The sequence below is a fragment of the Melospiza georgiana genome, chromosome 23 (assembly GCF_028018845.1).
Source record: "Melospiza georgiana isolate bMelGeo1 chromosome 23, bMelGeo1.pri, whole genome shotgun sequence".
Taxonomy (NCBI): domain Eukaryota; kingdom Metazoa; phylum Chordata; class Aves; order Passeriformes; family Passerellidae; genus Melospiza; species Melospiza georgiana.
Genome location: NC_080452.1, coordinates 5,811,077 through 5,829,167, shown reverse-complemented (window position 1 = coordinate 5,829,167; position 18,091 = coordinate 5,811,077). Strand labels below are relative to the sequence as shown.

The 18,091-nt window shown below is 51.8% G+C and overlaps 1 protein-coding gene across 4 annotated transcripts; it reads right to left on the bottom strand.

The window, feature by feature from the left end:
• Nucleotides 1-246: 246 nt before the first annotated feature.
• Nucleotides 247-17,999, bottom strand: STRIP1 (striatin interacting protein 1). 4 transcript variants are annotated; one of them, XM_058039823.1, is made up of 21 exons: nucleotides 17,918-17,999; nucleotides 15,802-15,871; nucleotides 15,462-15,536; nucleotides 14,823-14,957; nucleotides 12,634-12,754; nucleotides 12,274-12,342; nucleotides 11,814-11,920; nucleotides 11,310-11,437; nucleotides 10,224-10,406; nucleotides 8,696-8,913; nucleotides 8,384-8,449; nucleotides 8,127-8,190; nucleotides 7,384-7,455; nucleotides 7,051-7,125; nucleotides 6,807-6,904; nucleotides 5,975-6,101; nucleotides 5,788-5,888; nucleotides 4,972-5,038; nucleotides 4,166-4,270; nucleotides 3,818-4,022; nucleotides 247-669 (listed from the first exon to the last, which is right to left on the bottom strand). In XM_058039823.1, exons 1-21 carry the CDS (start codon nucleotides 17,966-17,968, stop codon nucleotides 422-424), a joined length of 2,385 nt encoding a protein of 794 aa, XP_057895806.1. In that variant the 5' UTR covers nucleotides 17,969-17,999; the 3' UTR covers nucleotides 247-421. The 4 variants fall into 4 exon arrangements, with proteins under 4 accessions (XP_057895806.1, XP_057895804.1, XP_057895805.1 ...); XM_058039821.1 differs by lacking the exon at nucleotides 17,918-17,999 and adding an exon at nucleotides 17,752-17,886; XM_058039822.1 differs by lacking the exon at nucleotides 17,918-17,999 and adding an exon at nucleotides 15,952-16,052.
• Nucleotides 18,000-18,091: the final 92 nt, after the last annotated feature.

The following is an 18,091-nucleotide window of genomic DNA, read 5'->3' as shown; positions in this document are numbered from 1 at the left end:
CCCAGCCACGCTCAGGGCAGAGGTATCACCAAATATATATAATATATGTACAGCTCCTGCACCCCTCGTGAGGTGAGGGGAGGCCACCCCAGCCCCTCAAGCCCCTCAAACCCCCAGAGGGGCTGGGCAGGGCCACCCAAGGACCCCCACTCCCACCTGCTCCCCCTTCCTGGCTGGGGGACACGAGAAGCGGGTGCCCCTGAAAGCATCACATGGGGTGGGTGGGCACAGATCCCCCCCACACCCAAAGGGCACCCTCAGCTTTGGGATAAGCCTGGAAGGAAGCTCACAGAGGGGCAGCATGTGGTCTCAGCTCCATCCTCTTCCCAAGCCCACCACAACAGCACAGACCCCCGCCCCAAACCTCGCTGCCCTGCCCCGTGAGCCTCCAGCACTCCAAGCTGCCTCCTCCCTGTGTCCATCACTGCAGCAGCTCCTCCCACGAGATGGGCCGCGAGAACACCTCCCTCTCCAGCCAGAGGTCGTAGTTGAGCTGGAAGTCCTCGGGCAGCTCCACCCTCTGGCCCAGCACGCTCTGCAGGCAGTTGTCCACGGGCACGAAGTCGGGGTTGCCGTGGGCGCGGTCGTAGCGCCGCGAGTTGAAGCGCTCGATGCTGGCACGCAGGGCACACTCCTCTGCCTGGAAATCCCAGGGACGGGCATCCAGGTCTGGAACGGGCATGAGAGGGGTCAGAGCAGAGCTGGCTGTCACAGACGTCTCTCTATGAGAAATCTTTTCCTTAGGATTTATGTCTGAGAGGCTTCAGGGACAAAATGTAAACAATAATTATCTGCAGCTGTGGGATGCAATAGGTGCATCTGTCTCGTGTGGATGTTTGGAATTAATGGCCAATCACAGTGTTTCAGACTCTGTCCAAGCCACAAACATTTGTTATCATTCTTTTCCTTTCTATTCTATTCTTAGCTAGCCTTCTGAGATTGAAACTTTTTCTTCTATTCTTTTAGTATAGTTTTAATGTAATATATATGCTTTCAGTATAGTTTTAATGTAATATATCTCTTAAAATAATGAATCAAGCCTTCTGAAACATGGAGTCAGATCTACATCTCTTCCCTCATCCTCAGACCCCTGTGAACACAGCTGGGGACTCCTCAGCCAGCCCAAAGCCCTCAGGGTGGTGGTGTAACCCCAGCCACACTGAGCCCCATGTGGCTGACTGCTCATTACCACACCAGCCAAAGCAGGGAAGAATCAGGAGGGTAAAAGCTGGAAAATTGCTGGGTTAGGATAAAGAATAATAAAGCTTTTGCTTAATAAAGAAAGCAAAAGCTGTGCAGCACAAGGAAAGAATAGCAAGGAATTAATCCCCCACTTCCCATGAGCAGGCAGGTGTTCAGCACCTTCAGGAGAACAGGGCCCCATCACGGGGAATGGTGGCTTGGAGGACAAACAGCATCACTCCCAACATCCCCCAATTCCTCCTTTTTCTCCCCACTTTATATCTTGGCCTTGGATGACAAACACCATCACTCCCTGTTGTCCCATTCTGGCCTTCCAGGTCACTTCCCCAGGTGTGCCTGTGCCTCTCTCCCTTCCCCCTTGCCCCCATGCTGAGTGAGTCCTGTCAATCAGGCTGAACATTCCAGCAAGGCGTCGTGTGGTTGGGCAAGTTCAAAGGATGCCCCTATGCCCAGAGGTCATTGGCCTGTCTGGGTGTCATCTTCCCCTGAGATCCTGCCCCTCTCACCTGGTTGGTGGCTCACCTGTACCTCCCCTCCCCCTGTCCCTGAGCTAAAAAGGTGATCAGACCATGTGGCCGAGGTTCTGTTGGAGCAGTTGCTCACGTTCAGACCTCTGTAACCATGGAATAAACCTCTGGACATTAAACCCTCCAGCAGAATCCTCTCCTTTTTCTCTTCACCATCGCCTGAAGCTATTCCTCCTGAGGTAAACGGGGTTCCTAACCAGCCTGGACTTGTTCAGTGCCCAGCTGCAATCTCCAGCAAGCCGAGGTATCTCTGGGGTGATACATTGCAGCTGCTGCCTTTGGCCCGGCAGCGAGGGTCAGACTGGCCCAGGCACAATCTAACTGGTAATACTGGGAGCTGTATTCCAATAACTCCCAACATCCCCCAGTTCCTCCTTTTTCTCCCCACTTTATATCTTGGCCTTGGATGACAAACACCATCACTCCCAACATCCCCCAATTCCTCCTTTTTCTCCCCACTTTATATCCTGAGCATGATGCCCTAGGGTCTGGAATATGCTTTGGTTCTGTCTCCTCCCAACAATCCATGCACCTCCAGCCCCCTCCCACTCAGGAAAGGCCTTTGTAGGTCAAACAAAGCACAGTCAGGAGGCACCAACAGCTCCTCCACCACTTCCAGCATCCCCAGCACAGGGAACAACCAAAACAAAGCCAGGAATGGGGGCTCCCTTTGGCCCCACTTGCCTCAGCACCAGGAAATGCTGGTACACCCCAAGGTCATTCTTGGGCTAAAACAAAACCCCCAAAACTGCAATGCCACCCTGTCTCATCTCCCACATTCTGAAGGTGGGAGGGAACACTCCACTGGGGCACCTGGACCCCCTTGGGGAGGCACCAAACCTGCTGTTCCAGCCCAATTTAGGCCAAAAAAGGTTTTCAGCCAAGGTTTGACACCTCTGGCAGAGCCCTGAGCCCTAAAATGTCCTCACCAAAATCCCTCCCACACCCCAGACCTGCTGGACAGTGTCTGGCTCAGCTGGAATTTGTTTTCCCACAGGAGTCCTGCCAGTGCTGGGCTTTGCAGTGGGAGCTGGGAAGGTTCTGGGAACCCACCACTATTCTGGCTCTGCTGGGCAGAGCTGGCACAGCACCAGCACTGTCTCCCAACATTCCCACCCCGTCAAGTGGATGCAAGATCCTGGGAGGGGGCACAGGCCAGCTGACCCAAATGAACAAAGGGAATATTCCAGATTCTATGATGTCAGATCAGATATAAACCCAAGGAAAGGAGGAGGAGAATGATGAGGCATTAGTTATTTAAAACATATAAAAAGCTGTGCCTTCCAGAGCAGCAGCTCCACATGCTGCAGCCTGGCCTCCCCAGAGTGCCTGAACATCACTTGCTCATGGGAAGTAGAGAACAAACCTATTTTTTTTCTGCTTTTGCTGTACTAAACAACCTCATTTCACCCTACAAGTCATTCCCCAGCTGATTTTTCTCTGAATGGACAGAGCAGCTTGGTGGGCACCTGGTCAAGCTCAACCAGCTGAGATCCACCAAGGTCAACCCAGAACACCTGCCCAAACCCCAGGCAGAAAGGGCAAGGTGGGGACACAGACCCTGGGGCAGGAGGGTTGGGGATGCCACAGAGCCTGGGGCAGGAGGGCTGGGGATGCCAGGGATGCACAGACCCTGGAGCAGGAGGGCTGGGAATGCCACAGAGCCTGGAGCAGGAGGGTTGGGAATGCCAGGATGCCAAAGACCATGGAGCAGGAGGGGTAGGAATGGCAGGGATGCCACAGACCCTGGGGCAGGAGGGCTGGGAATGCCACAGACCCTGGGGCAGGAGGGCTGGGGATGCCAGGGATGCAGAGACCTTGGAGCAGAAACTGGGAATGCCACAGACCCTGGAGCAGGAGGGCTGGGGATGCCAGGGATGCCACAGACCCTGGGGCAGGAGGGCTGGGGATGCCAGGGATGCCACAGACCCTGGGGCAGGAGGGCTGGGGATGCCAGGGGTGCCACAGACCCTGGAGCAGGAGGGCTGGGAATGCCACAGACCCTGGGGCAGGAGGGCTGGGGATGCCAGGGATGCCACAGACCCTGGGGCAGGAGGGCTGGGGATGCCAGGGGTGCCAGGACGTACCGTTGCCGTAGGCCCAGTCGTCGTTGAGGCGGTGCCTCACTTTCTGGTAGATGGCTGACATGGTTTTCATGTTGCTCTTCCTCCACTGCCTGCCCAGGTACTTGGTCTGCACCTTGAGCAGCTTCAGCACGTAGAGCTGCATCATGGCCTGCTTCACCTTCAGAGCCCGCTTCAGGATCGGCGCCGACTTGAACACCACCAGCATCTGCAGAACATTCCAGACCCAGCCGGGATGGATCCCTGGGCCAACCCCACCTCCACCCCCCTGCTCAAGCCCTGGCTTGTCCCAGGTTATCCCCAGTGCAGCTGCCTGGCCATGCTGAGCTCCAGAACGCTCCCAGGGCTCACCATGGTGCGGGAGTGCTTCCACTTGGTCAGCTTGTTCAGGATGCGCAGGAGGTTTATGCAGGAGAAGAGGTTCCGCCAGCAGAACTGGTTGTTGTCCCCAGCTTCCTGTGGGCAAGGAGAGGCAGGGTCAGGCAAGGGATTGGAGAGGGGATGGGGAGAGGCTGGGGTGATCTGAGGAGCTGTTGGACATGGGGACAGCACAGCATGTGGGCACGGAATCCTCCAATCATGGAATTGGTAAGATTGGGAAAGCCCTCTGAGATCATCAAGTCCAACTGCTCCCCCAGCACTGCCAGGGCCACCAGCAATCCCTGTCCCCAACTGCCACATCCACACCCACACATAATCTGAACACTTGCAGGGATGGTAACTCCAACACTGCCCTGGCCAGCCTGTACCAGTGCCTGACCATCCTTTTCACAAAGAATTTCTCTCCAATATCCAACCTGAACTTCCCCTAGCACAGCTTGAGGCCATTCTCTCTTGTTCCCTGGGACCAGAACCTGAACCTCCAGCTCCACCCTCCTGTCAGGGAATTGTGCAGAGCCAGCAAGTTCCCCTGAGCCTCCTTTTCTCCAGGCTGTCCCCTCAGCTCCCTCAGCCCCTCCTGGTGCTCCAGCCCCTTCCCCAGCTCCATTCCCTTCTCTGGACACACTCCCTCCCCAAAATCCCAGTGGTGCCAGGGGCTCAGCACAGGAGAGCTGAGGGTGCAGGGGCTGGGTGCTGGAGCCCTGCTGCCCCCCTGCACCCCAAACTCCCCCGGGCAGTACCCCAGGTGCCAGGAGTGTCACAGCAGGAGGACTCACCAGGCTCTCAGCTGTCAGCTCTGGCAGCTCATGCACCACACAGGAGGGGTAGTCCAGCACGGAGATGCTGCAGGAAGAGAGGGGTGCTTGAGGTGTACCCCCAGATCCCCCTGGCATGGGGGAAATGCAGCCCCCACTCCCCACACACTGCAGATGGGCTCTGGTGGGAATTTCCAGCTCTGCCTGAGGCACTGCCAGGGAGGGATTGAAGAGAGGCCAAAGAAACAGGGATCCCTCTGCACATCCCCCAGGAATGCAGATGTGTGTCACAGACATGTTTTATGGAAAATCCTTTCCTTAGGATTTTTTCTCCTGAGAAGCTGAGAGACCTCAGGAACAAAATGTAAACAATGGTTATCTGCTGCTGTGGAATGCAACAGGTGCATCTGTGATTGGTCTCATGGGGTTGGTTCTAATTAATGGCCAATCACAGTCAGCTGGCTTGGCTGTCTCAGTCAGTCACAAGCCTTTGTTATCATTCCTTTTCTATTCTCAGCCAGCCTTCTGATGAAATCCTTTCTTCTATTCTTTTCGCATAGTTTTAGTAATATATAGTAAATATATGGTAAATATAGTATATATAGTAAATTTTGAACCTATGATTCAGAAGTAATATGGTCTTTAATCACATTTGTATAACCTAACAGTGAAGAAAAGTGTTCAAATACTTATAAAAATGGGACTTGTGGCTATATAAAATATATATATCATAAAACAATAAATCAAGCCTTCTGAAACATGGACTCAGATCCTCATCTCTTCCCTCATCCTGGGACCCCTGCAAATACCACCACAGGTGTGCAGCCTTCTCCTCACCTGTTCTTGGCAGTGATGTAGGACATGATGTTCTGGTTGAAGAACTTGAGGATGAGTGGGATGCAGTTGGCAAAGACCAGGTGCTGGGCCATGTACTCAAACTGGGGAGGAGAAATGTGGGTGAACAGGGACCCACTCAGGGTCCTGCCATGCCCAGAGACCCGTGGGCACTGCTGGACTCCCTCACCTGGTAGATGTGGTTGAGCTTGAAGTGTTTGAGCAGGAGCAGCAGCACAGCAGAGATGGCTTTGACAATGATCTCCTTGTGCCTATTGACATCCACACCCAGCTTCATGCTCTGCAGCACAGTGGTCCTGGGGGACACAAAGGGACAGTGTCAGGAGGGATTCATCCCTCTCAGGGTGGCACAGGTTCTCCAGGGAAGCTGTGGCTGCCCCATGCCTGGAAGTGTCCAAGCCCAACCAGGTCTAGTGGAAGGTTGAGCCCCCTAAGGAAGGGATGGAGCCCCCTAAGGAAGGGGCTCAGACAAGCTATAAATACAGGATGAGATGAAAGCTTAAGGCTGCTCTCTCTCCCATCACTAGGTGGAGAAAGGGGAAAATGGTCAGGAAAATCCACCCTGAGCTGTGATGGGAGCAGGGAGATGGGCAAGGGGCACCCATCCAGCAGCAGGGTGTCCCTGCCAATGGCAGGGGGTGGAACTGGATGAGCTTTAAGGTCCCTTCCCACCCAAAACACTCCATGATTTCTCAAACCCTCCCAGAGTGCACTGCAAGGGACACCACAGCATGCTGAGCATGGGGACATCTACAGCTGCCCTTCCCAAACCCACTGTGCAGGATCACAGAATCATTCAGGCTGGAAAAGCCCTCTGAGAGCATCGAGTCCAACTGCTCCTGCTGCAGGAGGCCACCAGTTCCTGCAGGGTGCAATGCAGGGCAGAGCAGGGTCATGCCCCCCAGGGAACCCCAGCCCACACCAGGGCACTCCCCCAGCTCCCTCCCACCCCTCCCTCCCTTCCCAGCCCCAGCCAGCCCCTCTGCTCCACAGCCACTCACGGCATCTCCTCGGGCAGGACATCTGCCAGGATGTTGATGGAGTCTGTCTTGGCTTTGGAGGTGGGGGCTGCAGCCAGGAGGATCTTCAGCAGAGCAATCTAGGAAAAAGGGAGAGATGGAGGTGGAATGGGAGCTGCAGGAGACTGATAAAAGGCCCTTTCTCCACTGCAGGAGGGAGGTGAAAACGTGGGGTGCATCACTGGAAAGGGACTGATCCAGGGGATCCCAGTGCTCCCCAGCTCACCATGTACTGGGGCAGGCTGGGCAGCAGGCCTTGGTACAGGATCTCTGCAGGGACTTGCTCCACTTCCTCTTCCCCCTGGTGCCAGGAGAGACCAGAAAACCTCATCCCAGGAACTGCCACCAGCACCCAAGGGCAGGATACCCCCGACCCCTCTGCTCCAGAGAAACCCCTCCCCAGCAAAACAAACTCCTCAGTCCTGCCAAAAAACCTGGCAGGACCAAGTGCCTCCAAATTCCAGCCCGGGATCCCCATCCCATCCCATCCCATCCCATCCCATCCCATCCCACCCCATCCCATCCCATCCCATCCCATCCCATCCATCCCCACACTCACTCCTGAGAGCGGCGAGCGCAGGTACTCCTCTTCCATGTGCACCTGCACCTCAGCAATGGATGTGTACTTGTGCTGCAGGGGGACAGGAGGGGTCACCACAGTCCCCCAGTGCTGCCCCCAGCCCCAGCCTGCTCCCACCACCCTGTTCCATCCCTCCCAGATCCCTGTCCAAGGGGTGACCTGGCTAGATGGGCAGGGTGGGAGCTGCTGGGCTCAGGTCTGGGACAAGGCCAGTAGGAAAGGGATGAAAACATGAAGAGAGGGATAAAACCCCCTAAGGAAGGGATGAAACCTCTTAAGAAAGGGATGGAGTCCCCTAAGGAAGAGTTGGAATCTCCTAAGGGATGGAGTCCCCTGAGGAAGGGATGGAATCTCCTAAGGGATGGAGTCCCCTGAGGAAGGGATGGAATCCCTAAGAAAGGGATGGAGCTCCTTAAGGAAGGGATGGAGCCTCCAGAAAGGGATGGAATCCTCTAAGGAAGGGATGGAATCCCCATTAAAAAGGAATGGAACCCCCTAAGGAAGGGATGGAGCCCCCTAAGGAAGGGATGGAGCCCCCTAAAGAAGGCGCTCAGACAATCTGTGAATCCAGGATGAGATGAAAGCTTAAGGCTGCTCTCCCATCACAAGGTGGAGAAAGGGGAAAATGGTCAGGGAAATCCACCCAGAGCTGTGATGGGAGCAGGGATGTGGGCAAGGGGCACCCATCCAGCAGCAGGGGCTGGAGGAATTCCTCAACTCACCAGCTTCAGGGTGCGGATGCTCTCATGGATGGGCCTGGGCAAACCCACCACGGTGTTGGTGTCACTGGAGGAGGGAAAGAGCCAGGCTGGGAGCAGGGCTGAGCACCCAGGGGTGGGGCAGAGACCACCCAGGGATGAAGCCACAGCCCAGCCAGCCAAAGCCTTCCCTTCTGCCACAGAGAGACAAAAGCAGCCCCCAAACTGGCCTCTCCCACAGGTCCCCAGTAATGGCAGCACTGGGCTGGCTCTGCACCCACCTGCCCAGCGTGTAGCCGATGAATTTGCTGCGGCTGGATTCCAGAAACATCTCAATGTCCTTCTCCCTGCAGCAAAGGGAGATGGGAAGAGTCACACCCTCCAGGGCATCTGGAAGATGCCCAGCTAGGCACAGGGAAAAGCCTTGTGGTCAGGTAAAGGGTACCCAGCCAACCCCACAGGGAAACAGCCATCAGAGTGATCCCCCCAGCCCAAAAACCTTCCCTACATCCCTGCTGAGATTCCCAACATCCAACAGCCTCCATTTCCCTGACCCTGCTCCAGTTCTCCCAGCAGGGACACCCCAGACTCACCGGACCTTGGGGGCCCAGGGCAGCCCTTTGGGGCAGGTGATGCGGTCACTTGGGGGGTGCTGGGTAGGGGGGGGCATCACTTCATCCCTTTCCAGGGGGAAGGTCTCTCCCTCCAGGCTGTTGTCATCATCATTTTCCTCTTCTTCCTCACGGGAATCATCAGCTTTGTACGGATCCCTCTCGTTGAAGGCATCGAGGTTATCCTGCTTAATGAGGGCCTGGAGTGGGGAGAGCAGGAAGGGAATGTCCCAAAAACAAGCTCAGAGCCTTCTCAGAATCTCTGCTGGTCAGAGTGACCCCAAGATGTGTTAGAAAGTCTCTTTTCCCAGCCCAGCAGTTGAAGAAGGAGTCAAAACTCTTCTATTCTCCTTCTCAATGGTTTCTTTTCTATATAATTTTTTCTCCAACCCACTGAGGTCTGTCTGGCAGGTCAGGTTGAGGCACACTGACCACCCCTGGGGTGGTGTTATATTTTTATACTAAAAACTATGTGTACATTATTTACAATAACTTCCCAATACCTATCACCTATGTTAGACAGTGAGCTTCTACCTTCAACCAATCCAAAAATGCCAACATCACCCAGAAGATGGAGGCTAGGAAAAAGAAGAAGAAAGACTGGACACACCCAGATTCCTCCATCTTACCTCCTGAACCCCCATTCTAAATACCCCAAAAATCTATTTTTCACCCTGTGACAAACAATCATTCTACTTAAACTTTTTTTACTTGTAATTCTTCATATAAAGGTTGGTAATTCTTTCTTCCAAGGGCTACATCAAAGGCACGGGGGTCTTGGGCTCTGTGCTAAGCTCTCTGAGCCCCCTGGGCAGGGGCTGGAGCCCTCCAGGGCAGCCAGAGTGTTGTGGTGTGCTGTAATGTCCCATTTTGGCCTTCCAGGTCATTCCCCTAGGTGTGCCTATGTCTCTCTCCCTTCCCCCTTGCCCCCATGCTGAGTGAGTCCTGTCAATCAGGCTGAACATTCCAGCAAGGCATTGTGTGGTTGGTCAAGTTCAAAGGATTCCCCTATGCCCAGGGGTCATTGGCCTGTCTGGGTGTCATCTTCCCCTGAGACCCTGCCCCTCTCACCTGCTTGGTGGCTCACCTGTACCTCCCCTCCCCCTGTCCCTGAGCTTAAAAAGGTGATCAGACCATGCGGCCGAGATTCTGTTGGAGCAGTTGCTCACGTTCAGACCTCTGTAACCATGGAATAAACCTCTGGACATTAAACCCTCCAGCAGAATCCTCTCCTTTTTCTCTTCACCATCGCCTGAAGCCATTCCTCCTAAGGTAAAACAAGGTTCCTAACAAGCCTGGACTTGTTCAGTGCCCAGCTGCAACCACCAGCAAGCCAAGGTATCTCTGGGGTGATACGCAGTTGCTGCCTTTGGCCCAGCAGCGAGAGTCAGACCGGCCCAGGCACAATCTAACTGGTAATATTGGGAGCCTTTTTTTTTTCCAATACCAGAGGAATTTCCTGGGTTCTGCCAGAGCCTGGCAGTGCCCTCCCTGATGTCCCTGTCCCCACCTTGTGCTCCCTGCGGCCGCGTTTCTGCTGCTGCTCGATGAGGTCGGAGGCGGAGGCGGGCGGGGAGGCCGCGCGCATGTTGCGGATCACCTGGATGCTGTCCTCGGGCAGGGGGGGCAGCCCCAGCATCTCCCTCTTCTCTGCCTTCATGCTCTGCAGCTCCTCAAACCCTCCCAGGGTGCACTGCAAGGGACACCAGAGCACGCTGAGCATGGCACAGGGGGCTCCAGGGACAGCTACACCTGCCTTTCCCAAACTCATTTTGCAGGATCACAGAATTGTTCAGGTTGGAAAAGCCCTCTGAGATCATCGAGTCCAACTGCTCCCACAGTACTGCCAAGGCCACCAGTAATCCATGTCATCAGGTGCCACCAGTAATCCATGTCACCAGGTGTCACCAGTAATCCACGTCACCAGGTGCCACATCTGTGTGTCCTTTAAATCCACCTGGAGATGGTGACTCCAACACTGTCCTGGCCTGCCTGTGCCAATGCCTGACCACTCTTTCCATCAAAAAAACTTGCCAATATCCAACCTAAACCTCCCCTGGGACAGCTTGATGTCATTTTCTCTTGTCCTGAGCTGCCTCCTCCTGTCAGAGAGTTGTGCAGAGCCAAAGGTCCCTCCTGAGCCTCCTTTTCTCTAAGCTGAGCCCCCCCCAGCTCCCTCAGCCACTCCAGACCCTTCCCCAGTGATGTTCCCCTCCCTGGACACACTCCAGCCCATCAAAGTCTCTCTTGTCCTGAGGAGCCCAAATCCTTCCCCAGTTTCAAACAGGAGCTGCCTGTCCTGTGCTCCTCTTGTCATTGAGAGAGGCAGGAAGGACAAGAGGATGTCCAGGCATCCACAACTGTTCAGAACTTTCCCTTCCCCAGCCAGGGACCTTGCTTTGGGTTTATCTTTAGTATCCAGCTCCACACACCAATATCCAATGCTTCCCTGTGGAGGAAAAACTGGGACTGGACTTAAAGGAAAACTGAACACCAGAAAAAGAGGGTGGAGCAATTACAGCCAACTCTGAGAGCAGAATTCCCTCCTGTGCCAAGTATCAAACCACACACCCCACATCCCACAGCCTCTCCTTACCAGCACAGTTTTCCAGAGCAGAAGCAGCACCTTCTTCATGGGGAAGTGTGGAGCATGGCCACTGCAGAATTTGGTCACCATCCCAAAGAGCATGACAGAGAAGGGCTCATTGTTGTACAGGGGGGCTCCTGGAACCACACAGCACCATCAGCCAGGAATTCCTCATCCCTGGCCTCACCCTGATCACCAGTATCACCAGTTCCTGCAGCCTCCTCCCCATTAGCTCCAAGATCCTCACCTCACCCCAGACAGCACCTCTCCCCTTCCAAGGCCTTGTAAACTCTGTAATTTCTTACCTCTATGTTTAAGAGGAAACAACAGCTCAAATATTTCAGTTTTTTCCCAGGAAGAGAGCACCCAGCAGCAGCAAAGGCTGGATGGCTTCCTCTGCTCACCTCCCTCTGCCCCACAAGCTGAGCAGAAACCAACCAAGTGCTGCCAGTCACTATTACCCAACTCCTGGAGCCAAATGCCATGTCACTGTCTCCACCTCCTGGTCCTCACCCAGCTCTGCTCGGAAGGTTTGCCTCATGCTCTTCCACTCAGGCTTGTCCCCCTCGGCCTCCTGGCGCACGGTCTCCACAATCAGGTACATGATGTTCAGCAGCACCCTGCAAAAACCAGGGCAGCTGAATCCCTGCCAGGGATAACTTATGGAATCACTGCCAGCACTCAGGGAGAAGCTGGAGCAACCCAGACTACATCCACAATTCATGTACCTGCTCCAAACCAGCACACAGGCACTGGGGGGGAAAGTCTCTACAAGTCCCAAATTTCCCAAATTTTACTGCTTCCATATCCCCAACCTGTCTCATTCCTGCTGTGCAGGCTGAGCACAACGGACACCTGCAGAAACTCGCAGAGCTGGAATAGCTCTGGGACCCCTTCCAGTGCCTGCCTCAGCCTCCCAAAGCCCCCAGAAAACCCTGGAGCCTCTCCTGGTGGCCCCATTCCCACTGCATACCTGAGGTCGGTGCTGTCAGCCAGGGAAATGGCCGGTTTCCTCACGGCACTGGAGCAGGCTGCGCTGTTGCTGCAGAAGGAGAAGAGCTCAGAGAGAATTTGGGGGAATTCAGACTCTGCCATGGGCACTCCACGTGCCAGCTCCAAACCCTGAGACAGACACTGCTGCCATGAACTCCCTGCTCCCAGCACAGCCACGTGAGGAGGAGCAGAGCTGCCTGTTTGCTGTCAGGCACTTTGATTAATGGGGAATTTCAGGAGAAACCAGGTACAATCCTACATTACACACCCACCCAGGACAAAGGGAGTCATTCTGGTGAATTCCAGAGCCACTCCTGAAGTGTTTTCTCACAGTACTCACTCAATCTCCATGTTGAGCAGCTCCACCAAGGCGTTGAAGGTTCCCACTTCCAGCAGGAGGAAGATGTTGTACCTCATCCAGGCCTGAACCTCGGCCTCGGAGCTGCACTCACCAAAGGTGCCTGCAAGGAGACCCTGCTGATGCCAGCCCCACAGGCCCTCCCACTGCTCCTCGTATGGAAAACACACCCTCCACACTGGGGGAAAACTGGCATGCACAGCATGGAGCTGCCCTCTTTGGGGAACCCATTCCAGGTCTGCAGAACTGGGGTAACACAGGGAAATCAGCCACATTTTGGGCCAAACTGCTCTAAACTATCTGGTCCCATGAGATTCAGCTTGGTTCCAGACATCCCAGGTGGAATGGAATCCACAAGGAATGAGAATTCTTCTAAATATTATATATTAAAATAATTAGTAATTATAGGATCATATTAATACTATATATTCATTATATTATATACTGATATATTACATATAATATATATAATATATTGTGTATAATGTATAATATATAATATATAGCTATATATTATAGCTATACATATATAATATATAACATAAGCTATATATTATATTTTATATTAAAATACAATATATAATATATATTTATATTATACATATTATACACGTTATTCATTATGTCATTCAGTATTTAATATATAATGTATAAATATATTAAATATCCAATGCATTATATGTAAGACATAACATGTAATATATGTAATATATAATATACAGTTTATCATATATAATATGAATTGTAGATTACATTGTATTATGTATTACGTGTAGTATACATATTATAATTATTTTTATAGATATACTATATATGTGAAATTATATTGTGCTATGTCTCATATGTATAGTACATACACAGAATTATTACATACAGTGCATATATTATAATTATATATATGCATATATTATAGATATGAAATTATATTGTACTATGTCTCATATATATAGTATATACAAATAATTATAATGTGTATTTTATATGTAACACATAGTACCATATAATCTACAATATATATTATAATACAATATACATTATACTATACATAATATAAAACTCTATATTATCTGTTGTATTATATACAATTGTATTAGTGTATATATTGCATTATATCGTATATATATAATTGTATTATATAGTACATGTAGTACATAATTGTATATATACTGTATATAATACTATTGTATTATACAGTATATATACTATATGCACTATATAAAATGTATTAAACATTTATAAGATACATAAACATTTATATATAAAGATATATATATCTTGTATCGAATATATTTAAAAGATACCTTATATCTTTCATATATATTTTAGATATAACTCATATCTATACATCTTATATATATTTTAGATATATCTTATATATATGTCTTATATATAACTTATATATATCATAGATAAAACTTACATATATATCTTAGATATACCTTACATATATCTTGTATCTATATTTCTTATATCTATATCCCGTATATATATTTTAGATATATCTTATATCTATATATCTTATATATAACTTGCATATATTTTAGATATAATATATATACCTTAGATATATAATCATATATCTTATATCTATATCCTACATATATCTTATATCTTACATATATAAAAACTTTACGAACATAAAAGAGTTCTATACTAAATATTTAAACATACACTATATACAAAACAGTTAACACATACAACATAACACATACAACTCTCTAACTGCACAACTCTACTGTACAATATATATAATACGTATAATATACATAATATATATATTATATCTATTATATATATAATACATATATAATGTATTATACATGTATTATCTATATAATATATAATATATGATATATGATATATAATATATAATATATAATATATTATATATTATATATTATATATTATATATTATATATTATATATTATATATTTTATATTATATATTATATAATAGATAATATATATTATGTAATATATATTATATACATATATATTATATACATATATATTATATACATATATATTATATACATATATATTATATACATATAATATATAATATATATATTATATATGTTATATATATATTATATATATAATATATATATTACAACACAACCCATTTCAGGGAGCTAGCAGGGGTAAGCAGGTGTCAGGGGCGGTGTCACCTTGTGCCACGTAGAGGATGGCGCGTGCCACGCGCAGGCGCCGCTCGCGCGCCGTCACCTCCAGCCCGTCCAGCAGGCGCATGGCGTGCGTGCGGTGCTGCGTCCGCTCCAGCTCCGGCCACTTCTTGTCCCGCACTGCAAACCACAGCAGGGCTCTGGGCACAGCCGCAGCTGGCACAGCAGAGCCAGGGAGTGCTGGGGATGGCTGAGGGCTGAGGGATGGCTGTGCTGTCCAGCAGGGGATTAGAGAAGTTCTGGCATCATGGAATGTCCTGAGCTGCACAAGGATCATAGAGGGCAACTCCTGGCACTGCACAGACACTCCAAAATCTCCCACTGAGAGCATTGTTCAAACGCTTCTGGAGCTCTGGCAGCCTCGGAGCTGCGTCCATTCCCTGCGGAGCCTGGGCAGTGCCAGCACCCTCTGGGGGAAGAACCTTTCCCTGATCTCCTCCCCTGACACAGCCCCAGCCATTCCCTTGGGTCCTGTCCCTGCTCACACAGAGCAAAGATCAAAGCTGCCCCTCAGGTGTAGCTGCAGAGCCCAGTGAGCTCTGACATCACGCTCCTCTTTCTCTAGGAAGAAAAATCCCTGTGCCTCCCCAGGGGAGAGGAATCCAGAAAAAGATCAGCTCTTACTGTGGATCCTGAAGTCCTCCTCGAAGCATTTTCTGTTGAGCAGGAACTCTGGCCCCTCTGTGTAGCTGTACAGTTCTGCCAAAAGAAAAGAAGTTCCAAAAACCTGCACTGAGCTGCAACTCAGCCCTGGAGACTGCAGTTTTAGCAAAATATCAAAATGTAATAAAACCCCACCCAGTGTAAGGCCAAAAATATGAACTACACATATCCTGTCCCTTTTAACATCAATACAGCATTTAAATATAACAATAACGAGATACTGGACTTGACAGTTCCTTTAATTCTACCAGGAGAGGAAATGATGGTTGATTAATTGATCCATCACAGAATTATTCCTTACCTGAGAGCTCTGCTGTCCATTTATCCGTGTCTGCATATTCAAACTCCAGGTCTGGTGACTCTGAATAGCCCTGAAAACACGGGGGAAAAATCAGGTCCATTACACCACATTTCAGGAAAACCAAAACCCCTGAAAACACTCACAATTCACCTCATCCTCCTGCAAATCCAGGGCTGGTCTTGCTGGTTTAGGGACCAAAATCATTTCTGCAGCAGCACAAACGTTACCGAGGCAACTCCAGCCCACCTCCTGCGTCTGCACAGGCTGTGCTGCAGCCACTGCAGCACCCCCAGAGCACGGGGGGAGCCCCCAAAGCACAACAAACACAGCAGGACACAGGGAGAGGGTTCTCCGAGATCAAGCAGCACTCAAAGCTCACCCATTTCACACAAAATTGGGAAAATTTGGGCTAGCTCCCTGTGCTATCCCAGCAGATGGGATTAGTGAGGATGAAACAACTCCAAACAGCTTTGGAGAAGCTGCAAAAACACCCAGGAAAACCTTTAGAGCACAAAATATCATCAGCTCCCTTTACAGAAATCAAGAACATCAACCCACAGCATTTCAGGGCACCCAGCCCTGAGTGGGGCAGGTGCACACCAAGACTCTCACAAATTTCAGGATCCTGAAATCCACACCAGAACTCTCCTGAATTATGAGGCTCCCACTCCTGAGCACGGGGAGGATACAGAAAGAATCCTCACCCACCTCTGAGTGAGGGGCAGACCCATATAAGAACCACCCCAAATTTTGGGCACCAACTCCAGAATGAGGGGCAGACCCTGAGCAGAATTCTCCTCAATTATGGGACTCACACTCCTGAGGGAGGGGCAGATCCACACCAGAATTCTCCCAAATTTTGGGACACTCACTTCTGAGTGAGGAGCAGACCCTGAGCAGAATTTTGGGACACACACTCCTGAGCACAGGGCAGACCCACACCAGAACCCTCTCGGGACACCCAGCCCTGAGTGAGGAGCAGAGCCACAGCAGAACCATCCCAAATTTTGGGGCACAAATTCCTGAAGAAGGGGCACACCCAGAATCAAACTCACACAAATTTTGGGGCACCTGAATGAACCCACAGGCAGAAGTGTCCTAAATTTGGGGGCTCCCACTCCACTCCACATCAGGACAATCCTGAATTGCAGGAGTCAGAGAGGGGTAGCTCCATTCTCCAAGACTCCCCCTCACATCCATCCCCTGGCATTCCAGGGACTTTTCTGAGGAACCATGGGAGAGAACGGCTCTAGGGCCATCCCAGGAGTGAAAGGCTTTGGGAAAGCCCCAGGACACCTCAGCTCCACACAACCCTCCCACCCCAAGGCTCGGGGTGACCCTGAGGGGTTTGGTCACCTCTGGCTGGAACCATCCCTGGTCCGAGCACGGCAGCGGGACCCGACACCCCACCCCGGGCTGGAACCGAACGGTAACACCGAGAAACCCCCGGCTGAGCCGGGAGACCCCCGGGCCAGCCCTGTCACTCCCGTTTGGGACCGGCCGACCGAGCCACCCTCGCGGCCCAGCCCGGTCACAGCGGCCCGGAGCTGGGGAAGGGATTGATAAAGGGGAAATCGGCACCGACCGAGACCGGGCAACCCCAGGGCCGAGCAGGGAGAGGCCTCCCGGCTCCACAGCCCAGGGAACCGGTACCGAGGGAGCGGCCGGTCCAGGACCGGCCCTGGGACCCGCACTGGAGCACCGGAGCCACCGGCCGAGCCGGTCCCGGGGAAGGCGGAGCCCAAGCAGGGCTGGAAGGGCCGGACACTGGCACCCCCAGGCACCGGCACTACGGGCATTGGCACCCACAGGGACCCACGAACATCGGCACCGACCGAACACCGGCACCGCCCCCGGGCACCGGCACCCATGGGCAGGCCCTGGCCGAGGCCCGGCGCGGCCCGCCCCGCCCGGGAAGGCCGCCCCACTCCCGGCGGCGGCGGCGCTGACCTCGGAGTCCTTGCGCGGCGGCCGGGCCAAGTCGCGGCCCCTCCCGGGCGCGGCCGCCCCACCGCGGCCCTTGTTGTTCCCCGGGACCGGGATAGGGCCCGGCCCGGGGCCACCACCCGGCTCCATGTCGGCCGCTCCGCCGCGCCGAGCTCTCGCGAGGACTCACCCCCTCCTCTCGCGGGAGCGGCAGGGAGAGCCGGGGCAGCGCCGCCGCCATGTTGGGAGTGGCAGCAGGGGGAGCGCCGGTGTCTCCGGTGGGTGCGATGCAGCTCCGCCCGCCGGCCCCGCGGCTCCGCCGTGGCGGCCGCGTCACGGCCGGCGCTGCCCGCCCCCGGCGGCC

Coding starts and splice junctions, on each gene's coding strand:
- STRIP1 (XM_058039821.1), bottom strand. CDS start 17,877: ATGGAGCCGGGTGGTGGCCCCGGGCCGGGCCCTATCCCGGTCCCGGGG. Junction 11,438..11,813: donor AACCTTCCGAGCAGAGCTGG/GTGAGGACCAGG, acceptor GTGTGGTTCCAG/GAGCCCCCCTGTACAACAAT. Junction 10,407..11,309: donor TGCTCTGGAAAACTGTGCTG/GTAAGGAGAGGC, acceptor TGTCCCTTGCAG/TGCACCCTGGGAGGGTTTGA.